This window comes from Convolutriloba macropyga, chromosome 14 (assembly GCF_964194025.1).
Source record: "Convolutriloba macropyga chromosome 14, txConMacr16.3, whole genome shotgun sequence".
NCBI classification, from domain to species: Eukaryota; Metazoa; Xenacoelomorpha; order Acoela; family Convolutidae; genus Convolutriloba; species Convolutriloba macropyga.
Genome location: NC_134481.1, coordinates 14,560,775 through 14,576,017, shown reverse-complemented (window position 1 = coordinate 14,576,017; position 15,243 = coordinate 14,560,775). Strand labels below are relative to the sequence as shown.

The 15,243-nt window shown below is 37.6% G+C and overlaps 1 protein-coding gene across 2 annotated transcripts in view; it reads left to right on the top strand.

The window, feature by feature from the left end:
- The window catches only part of LOC142353285 (rho-associated protein kinase 1-like), a 50,047-nt gene that overhangs the window by 22,373 nt on the left and 12,431 nt on the right, over positions 1 to 15,243 (top strand). The window contains exons 3-8 of one of the 2 annotated variants that reach the window (XM_075405517.1): positions 44 to 248; positions 765 to 868; positions 3,232 to 3,421; positions 9,465 to 9,800; positions 10,241 to 12,935; positions 15,180 to 15,202. In XM_075405517.1, coding sequence (XP_075261632.1) covers positions 44 to 248; positions 765 to 868; positions 3,232 to 3,421; positions 9,465 to 9,800; positions 10,241 to 12,935; positions 15,180 to 15,189 — 3,540 coding nt within the window. In that variant the 3' untranslated portion in view covers positions 15,190 to 15,202. The remainder of the gene's footprint in view (positions 1 to 43; positions 249 to 764; positions 869 to 3,231; positions 3,422 to 9,464; positions 9,801 to 10,240; positions 12,936 to 15,179; positions 15,203 to 15,243) is intronic. The other variant, XM_075405516.1, reaches the window with a different exon arrangement.

Sequence of the window (15,243 nt, the reverse complement as noted above, 5' to 3'; positions counted from 1 at the left end):
GATATCAAAATCCCGGTTTGAAAGTCAATGTTTTTGTCTGTAGGATACAAAGTACCTGTACATGGTGATGGACTACATGCCAGGAGGCAATCTGCTCAGTGGTATCCTGGATAACGAGGAACTGTCAATTGACGAGAACCTGATCCGATTCTACACTGCTGAGATGATTCTGGCCATTGAGGCATTACACAACATGGGTTTCGCCCATAGAGACATCAAGCCAGACAATTGTCTCATTAATTCCAAAGGTATACAGCTAATAACTAGAAAAAGAAATTAAAACCGTTTCCATTTGGGACTGTTACCAGTTGGAATCTGAACCTCTAAGATGGTATTTTTGCACCATTAGAAGCGCATATTAAAATGGCTAATGGATAGCCCCACCTCTTATTTGGCCGTAAAAAACCATTATCAATGCGAAAACAAGAATTATGTATCAACCTGAAGTTATCAAAATGTTTTGTTCACTGAGAAAAGGAAACATTGAGTGATGTTTTCAGAAATTGATCTTTTTTTGGGTGCATATAGCTGCAATCACAAATATGCTGATTATTTGGGCAAATGTTTCTTTCAGCTAATCCCTTTGAATTGAATTTTAGTTTTATTACAGTTCCTTTTTTACTATAGTTATTAATTAACGAGAAAAAATTCACGATTAGTTGATGGTTTGGTTTGATCTCAGAATATTAATATGAACAGCATTTTTGTAGATCGAATTAGTCGTTATGAGAGATACTGGTATAATAGAGTAATGTTGTTGATAGGTCATCTGAAAGTGACTGACTTTGGAACTGCGATCAGATTGGACCCTGATGGACTCATTCGATGCAGCACAGCTGTCGGAACTCCTGACTACATTTCACCAGAGGTACGATTTTCTCTCGCGCTTTTTCATGTCCCCGCACGCAGATAGGCTTTCATCCCTGTGCTCAAGCTGACGGATATGAAAGCCAACTCATTGGCAGTGGTTTGAAAGGAATTAGTTCGACGTTAGTCGGTTATGTGAAATGTCCGCAAAGCGATAGCTAGGCCTAATAATGCCTTCTCTTTGTTTTTGTTTACAATTCCTAGAATTTGAATTGTATTGGGGCGCTCTTTTTCAAGATCTATTCACACATTTTTATGATGTCTGAAGTCAAATTTGAGTAGTTTCGGAGTTTGAGAAATCCAATTCAGTCACGCTGAAGCAGGAATTTACTTTAAAAATATTGATTGTTTTTCTCGACAGTGGTTTTATTCCCATACAATTTGTCTTGTATTTTTAAAACTATTATCGAGGTTTCTGATGGTTTTTTTCTAAATGGTTTTCCAAATACAATCATAGCCATTTCTGGGTCTAGCTTTTTTGTTTAGTCAATGAAAAATATTTGAGTTGTAATTCAGGATTTGTCCTGCTGTTTTTGCCGTCAAAATTTCTGTTACGACCATATGACGTCACTATCTCTTTAAATCTGCTTTTAGTTTATCCATTTCTGCAATTTAGACTGAATCGCGTCCGTGACCACTCTTCGCGGATCGAGTTTGTTTTTGTTTTGTTCATTCGCGTAATTACGATTTTGGTCACACGTCACCCTCACTTTTATTAGAATTACTTTTCTTTACTTTAGTTCAAGCTTTCAAGGAAATAAGGTCAACTGAGTGTGTCACTCTAATTGAAGGTTATTTGGGAAGCTAATAGAAGCAGCAATAAGTTGTACCGATTCTCAATCAAAATATAAAATCTCAGCAATTAATAAAAAAGGAGAAATTTCGGTCTTCTTTGATGGCCTCATCTTTTCAGCTGGATATGATAGCTTTTTAACTTTTTTTATTTTTTCTTGTTTTGTTTTAGTTCATCGAACAAAGTTTCGTTCTGCTTTGCCTTAGTTCAGCTTCTTCAACATTAAGCCTGAAATTTTTCCGGCTTTTGTGCTAGTTTCACTTCTTTGTGCCCTAAGTGTTTTTAAAGAGCAGTTGCTCAGCAAGACAGTGTAGAGTCTACTGAGTCCGTATCTTTCAGGGACGGGATAACACAATAAAGCACCATTTTAGATGCCCAATACTTTTACTTCGTTCTTATATGTCTTAGTTACCATCTCGAATCCTTTTGCTATTGATACTAGTCAATGCATCTTATTAAGAAACAGGAGTTTTCCAATTGCAAAATTAAATCGAAATAGTTCACATTTTAGAAACATGTAGAGTCTACTGAGTCCGTATCTTTCAGGGACGGGATAACACAATAAAGCACCATTTTAGATGCCCAATACTTTTACTTCGTTCTTATAAGTCTTAGTTACCATCTCGAATCCTTTTGCTATTGATACTAGTCAATGCATCTTATTAAGAAACAGGAGTTTCCAATTGCAAAATTAAATCGAAATAGTTCACATTTTAGAAACATTTTTGTACTACAATCAATATATATTTTTTCGTTCAATCCTAATCGGGATTATGGGAGGGAATGGTTGCTTTTTCCGCAATCTGTCGGGTATGTTTAATTGCTCTCAAACGAAATTTGTAGCAATTATATTAGTCCTGTGGTCGTTTTTGTGATTTGTCGCTTGTATGATTTGCACGCGTCGCTCACCCACGCTAACTCATCTCGATGTTGCAATCCAGGTGTCTGTTCAATTTATTTTGGTATACTTTAGAAGAGAATTGCAATAGTAGCGAAAAATAGGAACTTCATACGTGTTCCGACTTTTTACATGTCCCGATACTTTCGAAAACCAAAAAGGGGGTCCATTCAGATATAATAACGATGAGCATCCTGATTAACCTTCGAGGGGTTAGAGGGATGCTCGGGTAATCGCCTAATTCGGCACAGGAGGCAGGGCCTAAAAAGTTAAAGAAGGTTAAATTTAACTTGTAAGTTGAATTCTGTGTGGCCTCGAGAATTTTTTCATAATCTTGAGAGCTAGTAAGTTTCGTTGATTTAGTATAGGTTGTTTCGAAGACTAGGGTTTGGGACGGTACGTGTTTGGTGAAGGCATCTAGTTTGCTAGAAGTTTGAATGGTCAATTCCTTCTACTGGTCATTTTCACTTATGTGGTTGCCCTTTTTGGTTCCACAAATATCCTAAAAAGAATCATTAGCTTTTCAAATGTCAGTTTTTTTGGTTATCGCTTCTGGGCAATGATAGCCTTCAAAAAGATTAACGCTTTTTTAGCAACAATAATAATAATAACCTTGAAATGATTTGACGAATCACAAAATTGGTTATTAATGTTGCTATTCCTTTTTCTCCAGGTATTGAAAAGTCAGTCCTCCAGTCGGAGTGTATACGGACAAGAGTGTGACTGGTGGTCGTTGGGAGTGGTGATATTCGAGATGAAGTACCAGGACACGCCATTCTACGATGACACTTTGGTCAAGACATACTCTAGGATCAACAACCACGTCGACAAAATTGACTTCCCATCTGACGAGGAGGACTATGGTAGGAATTGAATTATGAAATTGGACATGTATCCTCTGGTCGAACCACCTCCTTAAACATATGAATTAATCAATTGTGATAGGGACATCCCCCAAAAGGGTATCAGTATTATCATAGCAAGGAGAATATTTTTATTTTTACAAAACTTTGATATGGGGCTATTTTAAAAAATTGTATAAAATAAGCTCAGTTTCCCTCTTAGGAAATCTGTGCAAATTAATCCTTTTTGGAACCGTTTTGTGTACAGGTTTCTGTCAAAACGGTGCAATATTGAGATAATGATAATGGCTTGATTTTTGTGTTCAGCGAAGAAAAGATTTGCAGGTGAAAAAATCACGTCTTGTCAGAAATTAACTTGTTTTCCCGTTTACTAACCTAAATAAGTTCCACCACTGTTAGTGTAGAATGGAAATTATGGCATGTGAGGACAGCAGTAGGTAGGATACCGTAGAGATCAAATTCTTTTCTTGAAAAATTTTAAAACTTTAAATTTAACAAATCCAAATGTAAAGCGTAATTGGTTGAGGTTTAGCTGGTCCGGATGAGTCCCTCGTCTGCATATAGTAAGGCAAAAGACAAGGAGTCTCGGTTATGTGCGTTTGCACCTATTCTTCGACCCCGCTCATCCACATTTCGACTTAATTGTCTACCAAATCAGGAATAGTTAGAAAACTTTCAAAAATTCAAGAAAAGACATGTGACCAGCAACAAGTACTCGGAGACAAGTGGGCAGAGAAGAACAAAAACTGCAAATTTAAACTATACGTTTATATATTTAAAAACAAATAAAAAAAACCTTTGCATATCACCTGAAATCTTTAAAAAAAATTTTCAAAACTCCATATGAAGACATTGGCACCTGTCATCTTCCAGAATATGTCGTAGGTCCACAAAACAAAGCCGAGTACAGACGAGAAATAAAAATTCAATTAGTTTTTGAGAAAGCGGCATGAAAGCCGTTGAAACCTTAATCTTTTCATTGAAAAAATTGATATTTAATTGCCGCCCTCATCTTCCCAGCCGGCTATTATTGCGCTCGTATTTTTTTTTACTTCGTCAAACTTTTTTTCGCTTTACCATTTTGCCGCTTTTTCAACATTTTGCGTGAAATCTTTTTGACTTCTCTAGGCTAGTTTCTCTCTTCTCTCATTCTGCTAAAAGTGAATTTGAACATCGGTTGCTAAGCAAAGAAATTCAAAATGAACAGAGTTGGTATAAAAAATTGAAGTCAGAAATAGAAACGGGATAAACCCATAAAGCCCAATTTTAGATGCCCGCTATTTGAACGTCGTTCCTATAAGTTTTAGTTACCACCTCTAATGCTTTTTGGTGTTGATAGTAGCCCCTGTAGCCTCTCTCTAAGAAACAGAAGTATGTTCAACTACGAAATGCCATCAAAATAAATCGGACTTAAAAAATATTTTTGTACAAAAATCTTTTTTTTTCAATATATTCTATTCGTTCAATCCCAATCATGCTTATTTGAATCAACGGCGGCTATTTTCCGGCAATCTGCCGGGTATGTTTTAAATTGTGCCTTCTTTTTAAACACCAACATTGTGATATCTGACCTGTCAATAAGGTTGGAAGATGTCCAGAAATTTCAAATTTTTTGTGAAAACTCGTAATATCGAAGCCGAAAAGACATTACTTAAAATGTAAAACCGCAATTAACATTAAATTTTGTAAGACGATGCGACCTGTTTTTGCTGACTGTCAGCTAAAAGTTTAAGCTAAAAACAAAGATTTAAAAATGTAGCAAAGCTCAATAATCCATTGTTCTTTCAAACAAGTGTTTTTAAAAGTCCAAACGACCATAAGCTTTCGACTAAAAATTAGTTTTCTTGAACCTCCAGAGGAAGCCAATGGGACATGTCATAAGTAACTCTTGATTTGAATTGTTTTGTTCTGTAATCAACTTAAATAAAGCAAAGAATGCAAAGCCACGACTGAATTTTCTAAATTATTTTTGGACTATAAAAACAACAACTAGGTCAAATTTACAAAACCAGCCTTGCTATAGCTGTTCGTCCATTAGGAGCACATAATTGTTGTGAATATTGTGGATATGGGTAATGAGACAAAAATGTCAATATATCTAAAATAATTTACGCATTTTTCATATTTATCGATTCAATTTATCAAAAAACGGGCAAAATTTTAATTGAAGAACACTGTTAAAGGAAGGCTGAATTGTGAAAACTTTCGCAGAATAATTAGCTCGGCTCAAAATTGGGCTCAAAAAATCCAACACTACTATCTTTAGAGGCAAACCAAACATTATTGTCACCAATTTATATTTTTCAGCAAAAAATGCTCAAATACGGAAAATATGAACAAAAACAACGAAAACCTCGAAACTAACCTCGAAAAACTCCAAACCTCGATAGCTCCGTGAAAAAATACAATATAAAAAAATTAAATTATATATTCTACGCTGAACGGGCTTTCTAATGATACACCTCACAACCCGCTACGATGAATATATCGATCGGCTAAAATTGACTGAACTCCTTTTACTCTCAAGTGGCTCCCCGACTCAAGTGGGTTTGAACAAGAGCTATTTTTTGTTCTTCGAAGCCAACGACGGGAAAATCACATTTGGATACTGATGGCTTTTACTTTGTGCTTGACACCTGTTGTGAAGTTTGATTAGTATTAACAGTCGTCCCCTAGTTTAGGCTGGCTCAAACTGGAGCAAAGGGACATCTTATTTAGAGTGCCTCTTTTGCAATTAGTTAGTTAATTACTCCCGAATTTTGTAGCAATTAATCGTTTCCTGTTGATATTTTTGTACGACTTTTCGCTAATCGAATTTTCGTCTGACAATTTGCCATTTCGTCGTAAAAAACGGGCGACAATGGTAAAGACCTATGCAATTAAGTCCCTCGACAGATTTTTTAGAGCTTCAGTAGGCTCTTACGGTATGGCTCACTGAAGCTTCCGAGAAGGCAGATATTTATGGTATGGAGGGAGTTAATAGGTCTGTCACCTCTCCATTTTTCCTGCCTACCTCACACAGGAATGATAGGTTCCTTAGGCCTAAGCTTGCAACCCAATCCAGCCAAAGGCAATCCCTCGCCAGTCGTTTGAAAGCAATTCGTCCGGCGTTAGTCGTATATGTTTGTCTATTCATGACAGTGTTTAACGTTGATCTATTGCGCGGGTATTCAAATTTACTGGGGGAGCTGGCGTTGAATTCCATTAGTTGAATTGTTTTATTTTCCTGGCTAGGTTTTCTCCCCGTAACTCTAAGTCAAAAGGTACCTGAGTATCTTAGATATTTTGGAAACGTTTTTATTTGCTTCGCTTGTGCAATAACTGCTATTAAACCGGTGCTAGATTCTGTCTATTATCTCAGAAATTGCTTGGATAAACACTTTTACACCACTTGATCTCGGGCTCTCAAATTTCGGCTATTCTTATAACCTTTTCACTCTTTCTTTCATGTTCAAGAAATTTTGTGTGCATCGATTAAGTGAAGTGACTATTCGAGACGTCGACGCTATCTAATACACAGTTCTCGTTTGGATTTGAATCCAAACTCAAATACCATCCTTTCTATTTTTAACTTTCCTGCTTCTTCGATTTGACCATTTTTGACTATCTTGTCTATGTTTTGTTGTTCCTATCCATGACAGGAATATTTTTCGAATATACCTACAGATTTTTGACGTTTCTTCTTTTCGTTGGAAATTTTCAATTGGGATTTTAAATAGATCTAAATATAGAGTAATAATTCGGTCTGATCTTATTAATTGCTCTCAAAAGATTGTAGCAATTATATTAGTCCTCTGTTCTTTTTATGCGACTTTTCGCTTGAACTATTTTTGGTCTGGCTCTTTCAACTTTTCGTCCTCGAAAACTGGATATACAGGTAAAGTCCGGAAGGCATTAAGCGGCCGAGCAGCTCTCTTAGAGTCTTATACCTTGCTACTCTAAGTATGCGACTGACCCTAACTGTTTTTAAAGACAATTTTATGTTGTGAAGGGTGGTTCTTAATTTTAAATTTTATTTAATTTTAAAATTAAGATGATATTGAGCGCCCGTCGTGCGAGATCAAAACGTGTGACACCTGTCTAGAAAATTCTAAGTGGTGATTAATTGCTCTCAAACAAATTTTGTAGCAATTATATTAGTCCCGTGGTCTTTCATGCAATTTTTCGCTTGACCGATTTTTTGTCTGACCCATTTGACTTTTCGTCCTCAAAACTGGATACACAGGTAGCGACCAGCGGGCATTGAGTACTATTAGAGCCTTACGGCTCACTGGTCTCTAAGCATGCGATTAACCAAAACTGTTTAAGAGACAATCTAATTGTGTGAACTGAGGAGTAACCTCCTCCTGCTCCCTCTTATCCGCGTGCGCTTCCGCCCCTTAAGTTAAGCTAAAGCTAGCCTTCCTAAACCGTAGATAGCTACTGACAAATCCAACCGCTCACCAGTCGTTTGAGAGCGATTCGCCTGAGGTTAGTCGGTTATGTTCCATAAGTTGCTGCTGTTGCGGTAACCTCTCTGTATGTGCATCGTTCTGGCAAGACCGCCCAGAAGGAGCATTGTCACTCTAAGGGGACAGTTTTCAATTCCAGCAGTTTGCTGATTGTTTTGTTAACTCACTATTCGTTCATCAGGGCAGTTATTTTGAGTACTATCTTCATTCAATAGAAAACGGTTTACTTCGGGTGGTTTTTCGCGGTAGAAGTTTTTCTCGTTTGTACTTTTCTGACTGAAGTGAGATTATCCGTGTCCGGACAAAACAGTCCCAGACAAAACAGTCCCAAACAAAGTAGTCCCAAATTGCAAAATATTCCCAGACAAAAAAGTCCCAGACAAAATAGTCCACGAAAACAGACAAAACAGTCCCAGACAAAATAGTCCCGAATAAATATCGAAATAATTGTAAAAAGTAATCTAGAAACAATTAACAACCATAGAGTTAATTTTCTGAATGCTTTGTTTTTAATTGATATGAACGAGGATTACACCGAAAAGTTGTTTCAAAAAACATATTTTGGCTAAAACTATGTTGTAATCAGCTTAATATTTGTTCAATGAATTGCAATTATATGAATAACTTAAGTGGTTCCTGTGTTAATTGGTGTGCATATGTTTAACTCTGTTTAGTTTGGACTATTTTGTCTGGGACTCTTTTGTCTGCTTTTTTTGGGACTGTTTTGTCTGGGACTCGTTTTGTCAAGAGCTCGTTCGTTTTGTCAGTCTGCCAGTTTTGATCTTTTATCCCTTTCGTGCTTTTTAAGGAAATGAAATGTTAGCCGCATTATAGAGTCAAAGCTTTTGTGTAGCGGTACTGATTGAAGATGCGGAACGTATGGCAATTTTTTAGTTCTTCTAATTCTTTTTCAATCGTTTTCATCTACGTGTACGGCATCTTCTCTGAATTTGCTAAAAATCTATATGAAGTTTAATTCTGCCATTTTTTTTGTTATTTAGGCAAAGTATCTTTAACTTATGCAACATTTTTGTAATGTGTTTGTTGTCATGTGAGGGCAGCTTGCTAATTTTGGTCGATCCCATTCGTATATCAGAGTGTGTGTGCTGTTACGTTGATGATCACGTAGTTTTCCTTGCACGCTCGAGTTCATTGTGCATTGTAGTCTATCAAACGTTGTTTCACCTCAACATGACACATACACACAACCACTCGCGTTTTGACCCCATGCCCAATGGTTTAAATTCTATGGACTAAACAAGGAAATCCGAACTCTCACGTCACGTAGAGAGAAAGCTTTTTGTTACTCGAGACCTCATCGGGTTTATATTTAGTGTATCAAACATTGCATAATGCTATATATTGCTTTCCGGGTTTCAATCAAGCTCAATTTGTATTTCTCTCGTGATCTGAATTTCTCTGTGTAAATTGGCTGAAGAGTATTATGCCAATGGACTGATATGAACGACGTTGTATTGGAGCCAGTTTTAAAAGAGTTCGATAATGTTGAAAGAAGAGAATTAACAAGAGCGATGTTGAAAAAGTTTAGTTAAGTGGTGCTAATTTTGTAACCAATTGCGTATGTTTTACAGAGCCATCATCACCCGAAATCATGGATCTCATTGAGAAGTGTCTAATAGCGGACAGGACCAAAAGGTTAGGACACAACGGTGCTAGAGAGCTGAAGGCTCACTCCTTCTTCAACAAGAAACTGTGGACCTGGGAGAACATTCACACGTACCCGGCACCTTTTGACCCCAAAATAGACTCTATAACGGACACGAAGCACTTCAAGTACGAGGGACAGGATGACAACAGTAACAAATTCAGTTCCATCGACATTCATCAGAAGAATCAGTTTAGTGCGGAACAGCTGCCATTCATAGGGTTCTCATACTGCCCAGAGGTGTACGCCAGACTCACTTCAGGTAATGTACCTCAATTTAAACCAAGAATTTAGATCTATTAAGCCCTCTCTCATCAATAAGTGATTCAAAACATCTACCCCTTGTGCACGTTGATATTTTTGCACATAGTTTTTGCGACGCCAACAAACTAAACGAAATGGGTCACATAATGGCACTCAACAGACTTGCCGAATTTTCTCTCAATTTTGTAATCTATCTTGAAACACCTTGAATGAAACTTATAGTTGATCAAATTAAACAAGCGCTCTGGTGTTCTCTCTTTCTGTAACTTAAAAAATGCAAGAGTTGCCTTTACGAACTGTTGGATTGAGTTCACAAATTTCTTGCCTCATGTTAAGACGAAAACTTGCGTCTCCCCAAAATTTTAGCCCCTTAAGTTATATTTAATGTGAGTGGTCGGGTTTTTGCAATCTGCGAGATAGTCTGTGAATGTATTATAGGAAGTGGGAGCTCCGAAACGGTCATCAGTTTGCAGAAACAGTTGGACGAAGCCACCAAGAACTCGGAGAAGTATCAGAACAGCTACAACAAAGCAGAGATGAGTCGCTCTAAGGTCGAAACTGAGAACAATGACCTCAAGCGCAAACTGGCCAAGATTGAAGTCGAGAATACGAGCTACATTAAGAAGTTCGAAGACGTATCGACAAATTTGCACAAAGCTACGGCTGAAAATGCAGCTAGCAAAACTGAACTGGATTCGTTGAGAAATGAGAATAAAAAGCTGAAAAACGCAACGGGTGATAAATTGACACAGCTTGAAGAGGAAAAGCAGGGATTGTCCGAGTCATTAATGGCTGAGAAAAACAAAAATGGAGAGATAGCTCGTAAAATGGGCGAAACTGAGAAACGATTGAAAGATGTCCAAGTTAGGTGGGAACGAGAATGTGACGAAAACAAAAACCTGATTAACGACTTGCAAAATAGGCAAAAGGAGTTCGATACTGTCTACATCGAGTTGAGTTCTTGTCAAGCCAAAGTGAACTCATTGGAAGATAAAATCAAGTTGCAGAAAGATCAACTGGACGCGCTGACCAAAGCCGAATCAGATGTGAAAACTAACTTAGCCGAAAAAACTTCAGAACTCTCCGAGCTCAAATGGACTTATGAACAACTTCGAGTCATGCATGAACAGTCTAAAGAGAAGATTCTCGAATTGTCGGTAGAAATCGAAGGATTGAATGAAAACGCCAAAAACACGACAATTCAGGAAGAAAACGACGAAATCAACAGTTTGAAGAAACAGATTTCGCAAGATCTGGAATCAAAGCGGTTGATTTCGGAAAAACTACGAATCACAGAACAAGAGCTGTACAAAGCGAAGTACGATTTAGATTCGAATGCTCAACTGATCACGGGCTTGAAAGCCAAAGCCTCTGAGAACGAACAAACTATAGACAATCTGAACACGACTTTGAGCGAAATGAAGTTAGAAAAGAGTAAAATCAACGTGGAACTCAAACGCAAAATTGGTGAAATTGAGACCCTGAAAACAAAAGAGACAAACTTGGGTAAAGAAATTCTAGCCCTGAAAGAGAGCAAAAAATTCTGGGAAGCTGAAAAAATCAGATTGGAACAGGAATTGGATTCCTCGCGACAATCGGTCAAGGAAACGAACGATGAATGTGAATCATTGCATATGAAAATGACGCTTTTGAGCAACAAAATTGAAGACCTTAAAGACGATAACGCCGAAGTTGAGAAGGAAAAGGATGATCTTCTTGAGAAACTACAAGCGAAAGAAGAGTTGGTGAAGAGTTTAGAAGCCAAATTGACCGAGAGCCAAGAAGCCAATACAAAATTAGAGGCCGATTTGCTGGAATTAACACAGAAACTGCACTTGGAGAAAATTTCGCAAGAGGAAGAGCTTAATAAAGCTAAGTTCAAACTTGACAAGAAAACGGAAGAGGTGGCAGAATTGAGAAACTTGGTCGAAAACGGAAAAAGTGAGAAAACTGATTTGAACAGTAAAATCAAAGCCCTCAACGAAGAGATTCAACAGCTAAATGAGAAAATCAAAACTTTGCAGGGAGATAACGGGAGGTTGTTGGAGGAAAGGAAACGGTTGATAGAGCACTTCTCAAATTATGTCAATAAGGACCCAACGAAAGGTGACGGGGACCCCGATAAATTAACCCCGGCCGTCCCGCATTCAGACAAAGCTAAAGAGAACGTCGCTGTTGTCATACGCGAGAAAAAGAAACTGGAAATGGAGCTGGACAACTACAAACGAAATGTGAAGAAATACGAAACTGAGATTTCTCATACAAGGCACGAAATTGACGTGCTGAAAGATGCGTACGAAGCGCAGATCCGTGAAAACCAGGAGCTGAAGGCAAATGCTCATAAGTTGACAGAAACGGTTCGAACATTGGAGTCCGGAGGTAAACGATCGGGTTCCGTGATTTCGGTATCGAACATTCTACAATCTGGTGTGAACGATACTGTTTCCTTGATTGAGGAAATCCGCCGCGAGGGAAAACTGGAAATCCAGCAAAGTCATATTATGAACTTACTACAAGACAAAAAGAGTCAAGCGAGTAAGAAGACTCAGAAATTTGTGGAACAGTGGGCGGTTTTGGAAGCAAAACAGTTGCTGTTCTATAAAACTGCCGAAGACCGAAACATGCGTAAAAATGCTACTCAAATTATAGACTTGACTCGCCTTATTTATGTGCGACAAGCGCAAGCTAGCGAACTGTTCCGTGAAAAGAAGGAAGACGTTGAATCCAAAATATTCCAGATCGTGTTTAGCCAGAATGAGGGAATTGTCAGGAAAAAGGACCCGGATGTTATCTTGGAATGGGCGTACCATCAGATGCGTGATTTCACTGGAAATATTGGTAACCTTACGTGCGATGCGTGCCAGAAACCCTTCAAGAGCCAGACATTCACTCTTCGATCTGCGAGTGTGGCTGTGATCGAGTGCAAACATTGCAACAAGAAGTACCACAAAGACAACTGGAGCGAAGAGAAACTTCAGATGCACAAGTGTCCCTTGGCCAACAAAGCTAATGACGTTGTGATGTTTATCAAAGCCACTGGATCTGTGGACAAACAGGAGTGGATGAAAGAGCTGAACAAGTTCTGCGCCGCCTTCCACAAGAAGGCAACGCTCAATAGTGCATCAATGATGAGGTAAAAATTTAAAATTTGCCCCTTTTAGAAATTGTCAAGTAAATTTATAAAATCTGTTGATATTATAAAAAGCTCTCTTGTAACGAACTTTCTTTGCCTTCATGAACTTGTTTCATCATTGTGGAGAAAGTTTTTGAGGTCTAAAAAATGGTAGGTGGCAAGGAATTGAAAAGATCGAAGAGTTGAATTTAATTCATCAAAAGCTTTTTCTGCTGCAATTGTTTTTGCATAGCTTAGCTATTCTGATACTACTGTGTAGTTTAACCATAGAGAAATGAGGAGGCTCATGCATCTGTTCTTGCAAACAGCTAGTTCCAAATTTCCAGTTATACATTGCTTTCGACCTCTACTCAATTGAAGATAACGTTGATACTAAACACAAGCTAAGAGCAACTAAGGACAAGGTAAACCAGCAGCAAAACCGCAAAATTCACAGAGAAATTTGTTGAAAATCAGTGTTGAACACAGCGTTGCTAGTGTTTTCAAGCAATTTTGACTTTTTATTAACAGCATGAATTCAAAAAAAGCAGGAAAAATAAAAATTCATTTCAAAAAATAGAAACAGGGGAGTCGTTTTTCTAAGGTTTTGAACAGTGAAATTTTCAGTAAATTAAACAGAATAATATTGCTTTTTGATTTTTTACAAGAAACGTTAAGCGAAAAATGAGAGCAAATTTCAACTTCTATTTAAAGTTTTTAAAAAATGCTACTCATTAGAAGCCGCCGTCAGCCTCACAACGGCTATTATTTAGGCGCTCTCCTTTTTTAATTCTCTTTGCCTTTTTATAACGTTTTTCGTTTTAAGGTTGACTTCTGACTTACTTCGCTCACAGTTTGAACTGAATGGATTTTAAATTCTTTCACGCATTCAATTAAGCAATGTGGTGAATACTGTCAAAATCAAAATATAAAGCCTGGTCATTAAGTCATTAACCCTATTATATAACCCCTATAATGTATAAAAATACCTTTACATAAAAATTTACAATGCTAAGACATTGTTCACGCGTTGAAATGCAATGTGTTTTTTATTTTGTGGAAAATCTCAGCGATTTTTTTTTCAAAATCAGTTCTGTAGAATGCTGCCTTTGGCGTAAGTCTTGCATGCCAAGACAAATTCAGTTGAACATTATATTTTTCTGCAATTTTCAAACTAGAGTAGCAAATTAATCAATTTTTATACGAATTTATTTGTGCCAAGTGAGTTAAAATGGTCGAACAAAATATGCAAATTGATGTAGGTTGGGGAAAGGAAGTATAAAAGAAATTGGTTCATTTTCATTTGCATCGTTAACTCAAATCTGTTTCTGTTGCCATCTATGTTTAATGACTGTACTAGTCTTTTCCGCAGCAATTTGAGGCCTATGTTTTGATTCGATCAGAGTTTGAATTAATTTGCGTTAGGGTTTTTCCCTAATTTCCGGCTGAAGACCACACTTTGTATTAGATACTTCAAATCAGTTTTAGCAAAAACAAATACAAATAACCTTTTTTGCCAAAAATTTCTACGCTGCTAAGGCTTTCAATTGATAGCATTTTTGTATCTGCAATGAATGTTTCTGTCAATAAAAAGCCAGGCTACCATTAGAGTTCCTTCCCTCACTTTACGAGGTTGGAACATTAATAAATTGGCCACTTTCAAACTGTTTTCGAAGTGATGCAAATAGCTTTATGTTATATAGATTGAGTGTTGCGTTGTCGGACATTTGCCGTTTCAATTTCCCTTGAACGAATTTTTCAGCTATTATCGTACAAAAATGTGCCTTTATTTATTGTAAAGTTTTTGCTTGACCATTTTTGGTCTGGAATTTTCTTTCGCTCTCTAGAAATAGAGAAGGGATAAACTGGTAAAACGCGAAGTCAGTGAGTCTCCTATCCAGCTTTGGAGAGCCTTAGTAATCGCTAAGTGTACGGTCCACTAAATTTGGTAGGCTTGAACCCCCCCCCCCCCCCCCCCCCTCCTCCCTCCTATTCATTCAGCTCCACTCCCCTCCCCACTCCTCCCCAAACCAATGGATAACTTGAGCTAGCTGCGGATTTAACCCCCTTGCCTGCCGTTCAAGTGCAATTCCTCCGACGGTAATCGGCTTATATTATTGCCTGAGCAAATTGGTAAACATACGAATTTCAGTGTCCATTTATGCCAAATTTGAGGTTGGTACGATTTTGTTTCCCCAATATAAAACCGAGTGGCTATAATAGGAAATGCCATATAGAGTCAGTTGGATTTGTGGTAAATTTTAGATTTCAATAAAATGTGACCGCGTGTGAGTAATATCTTAGATATGCTTATTTTCAATTGAGCTTC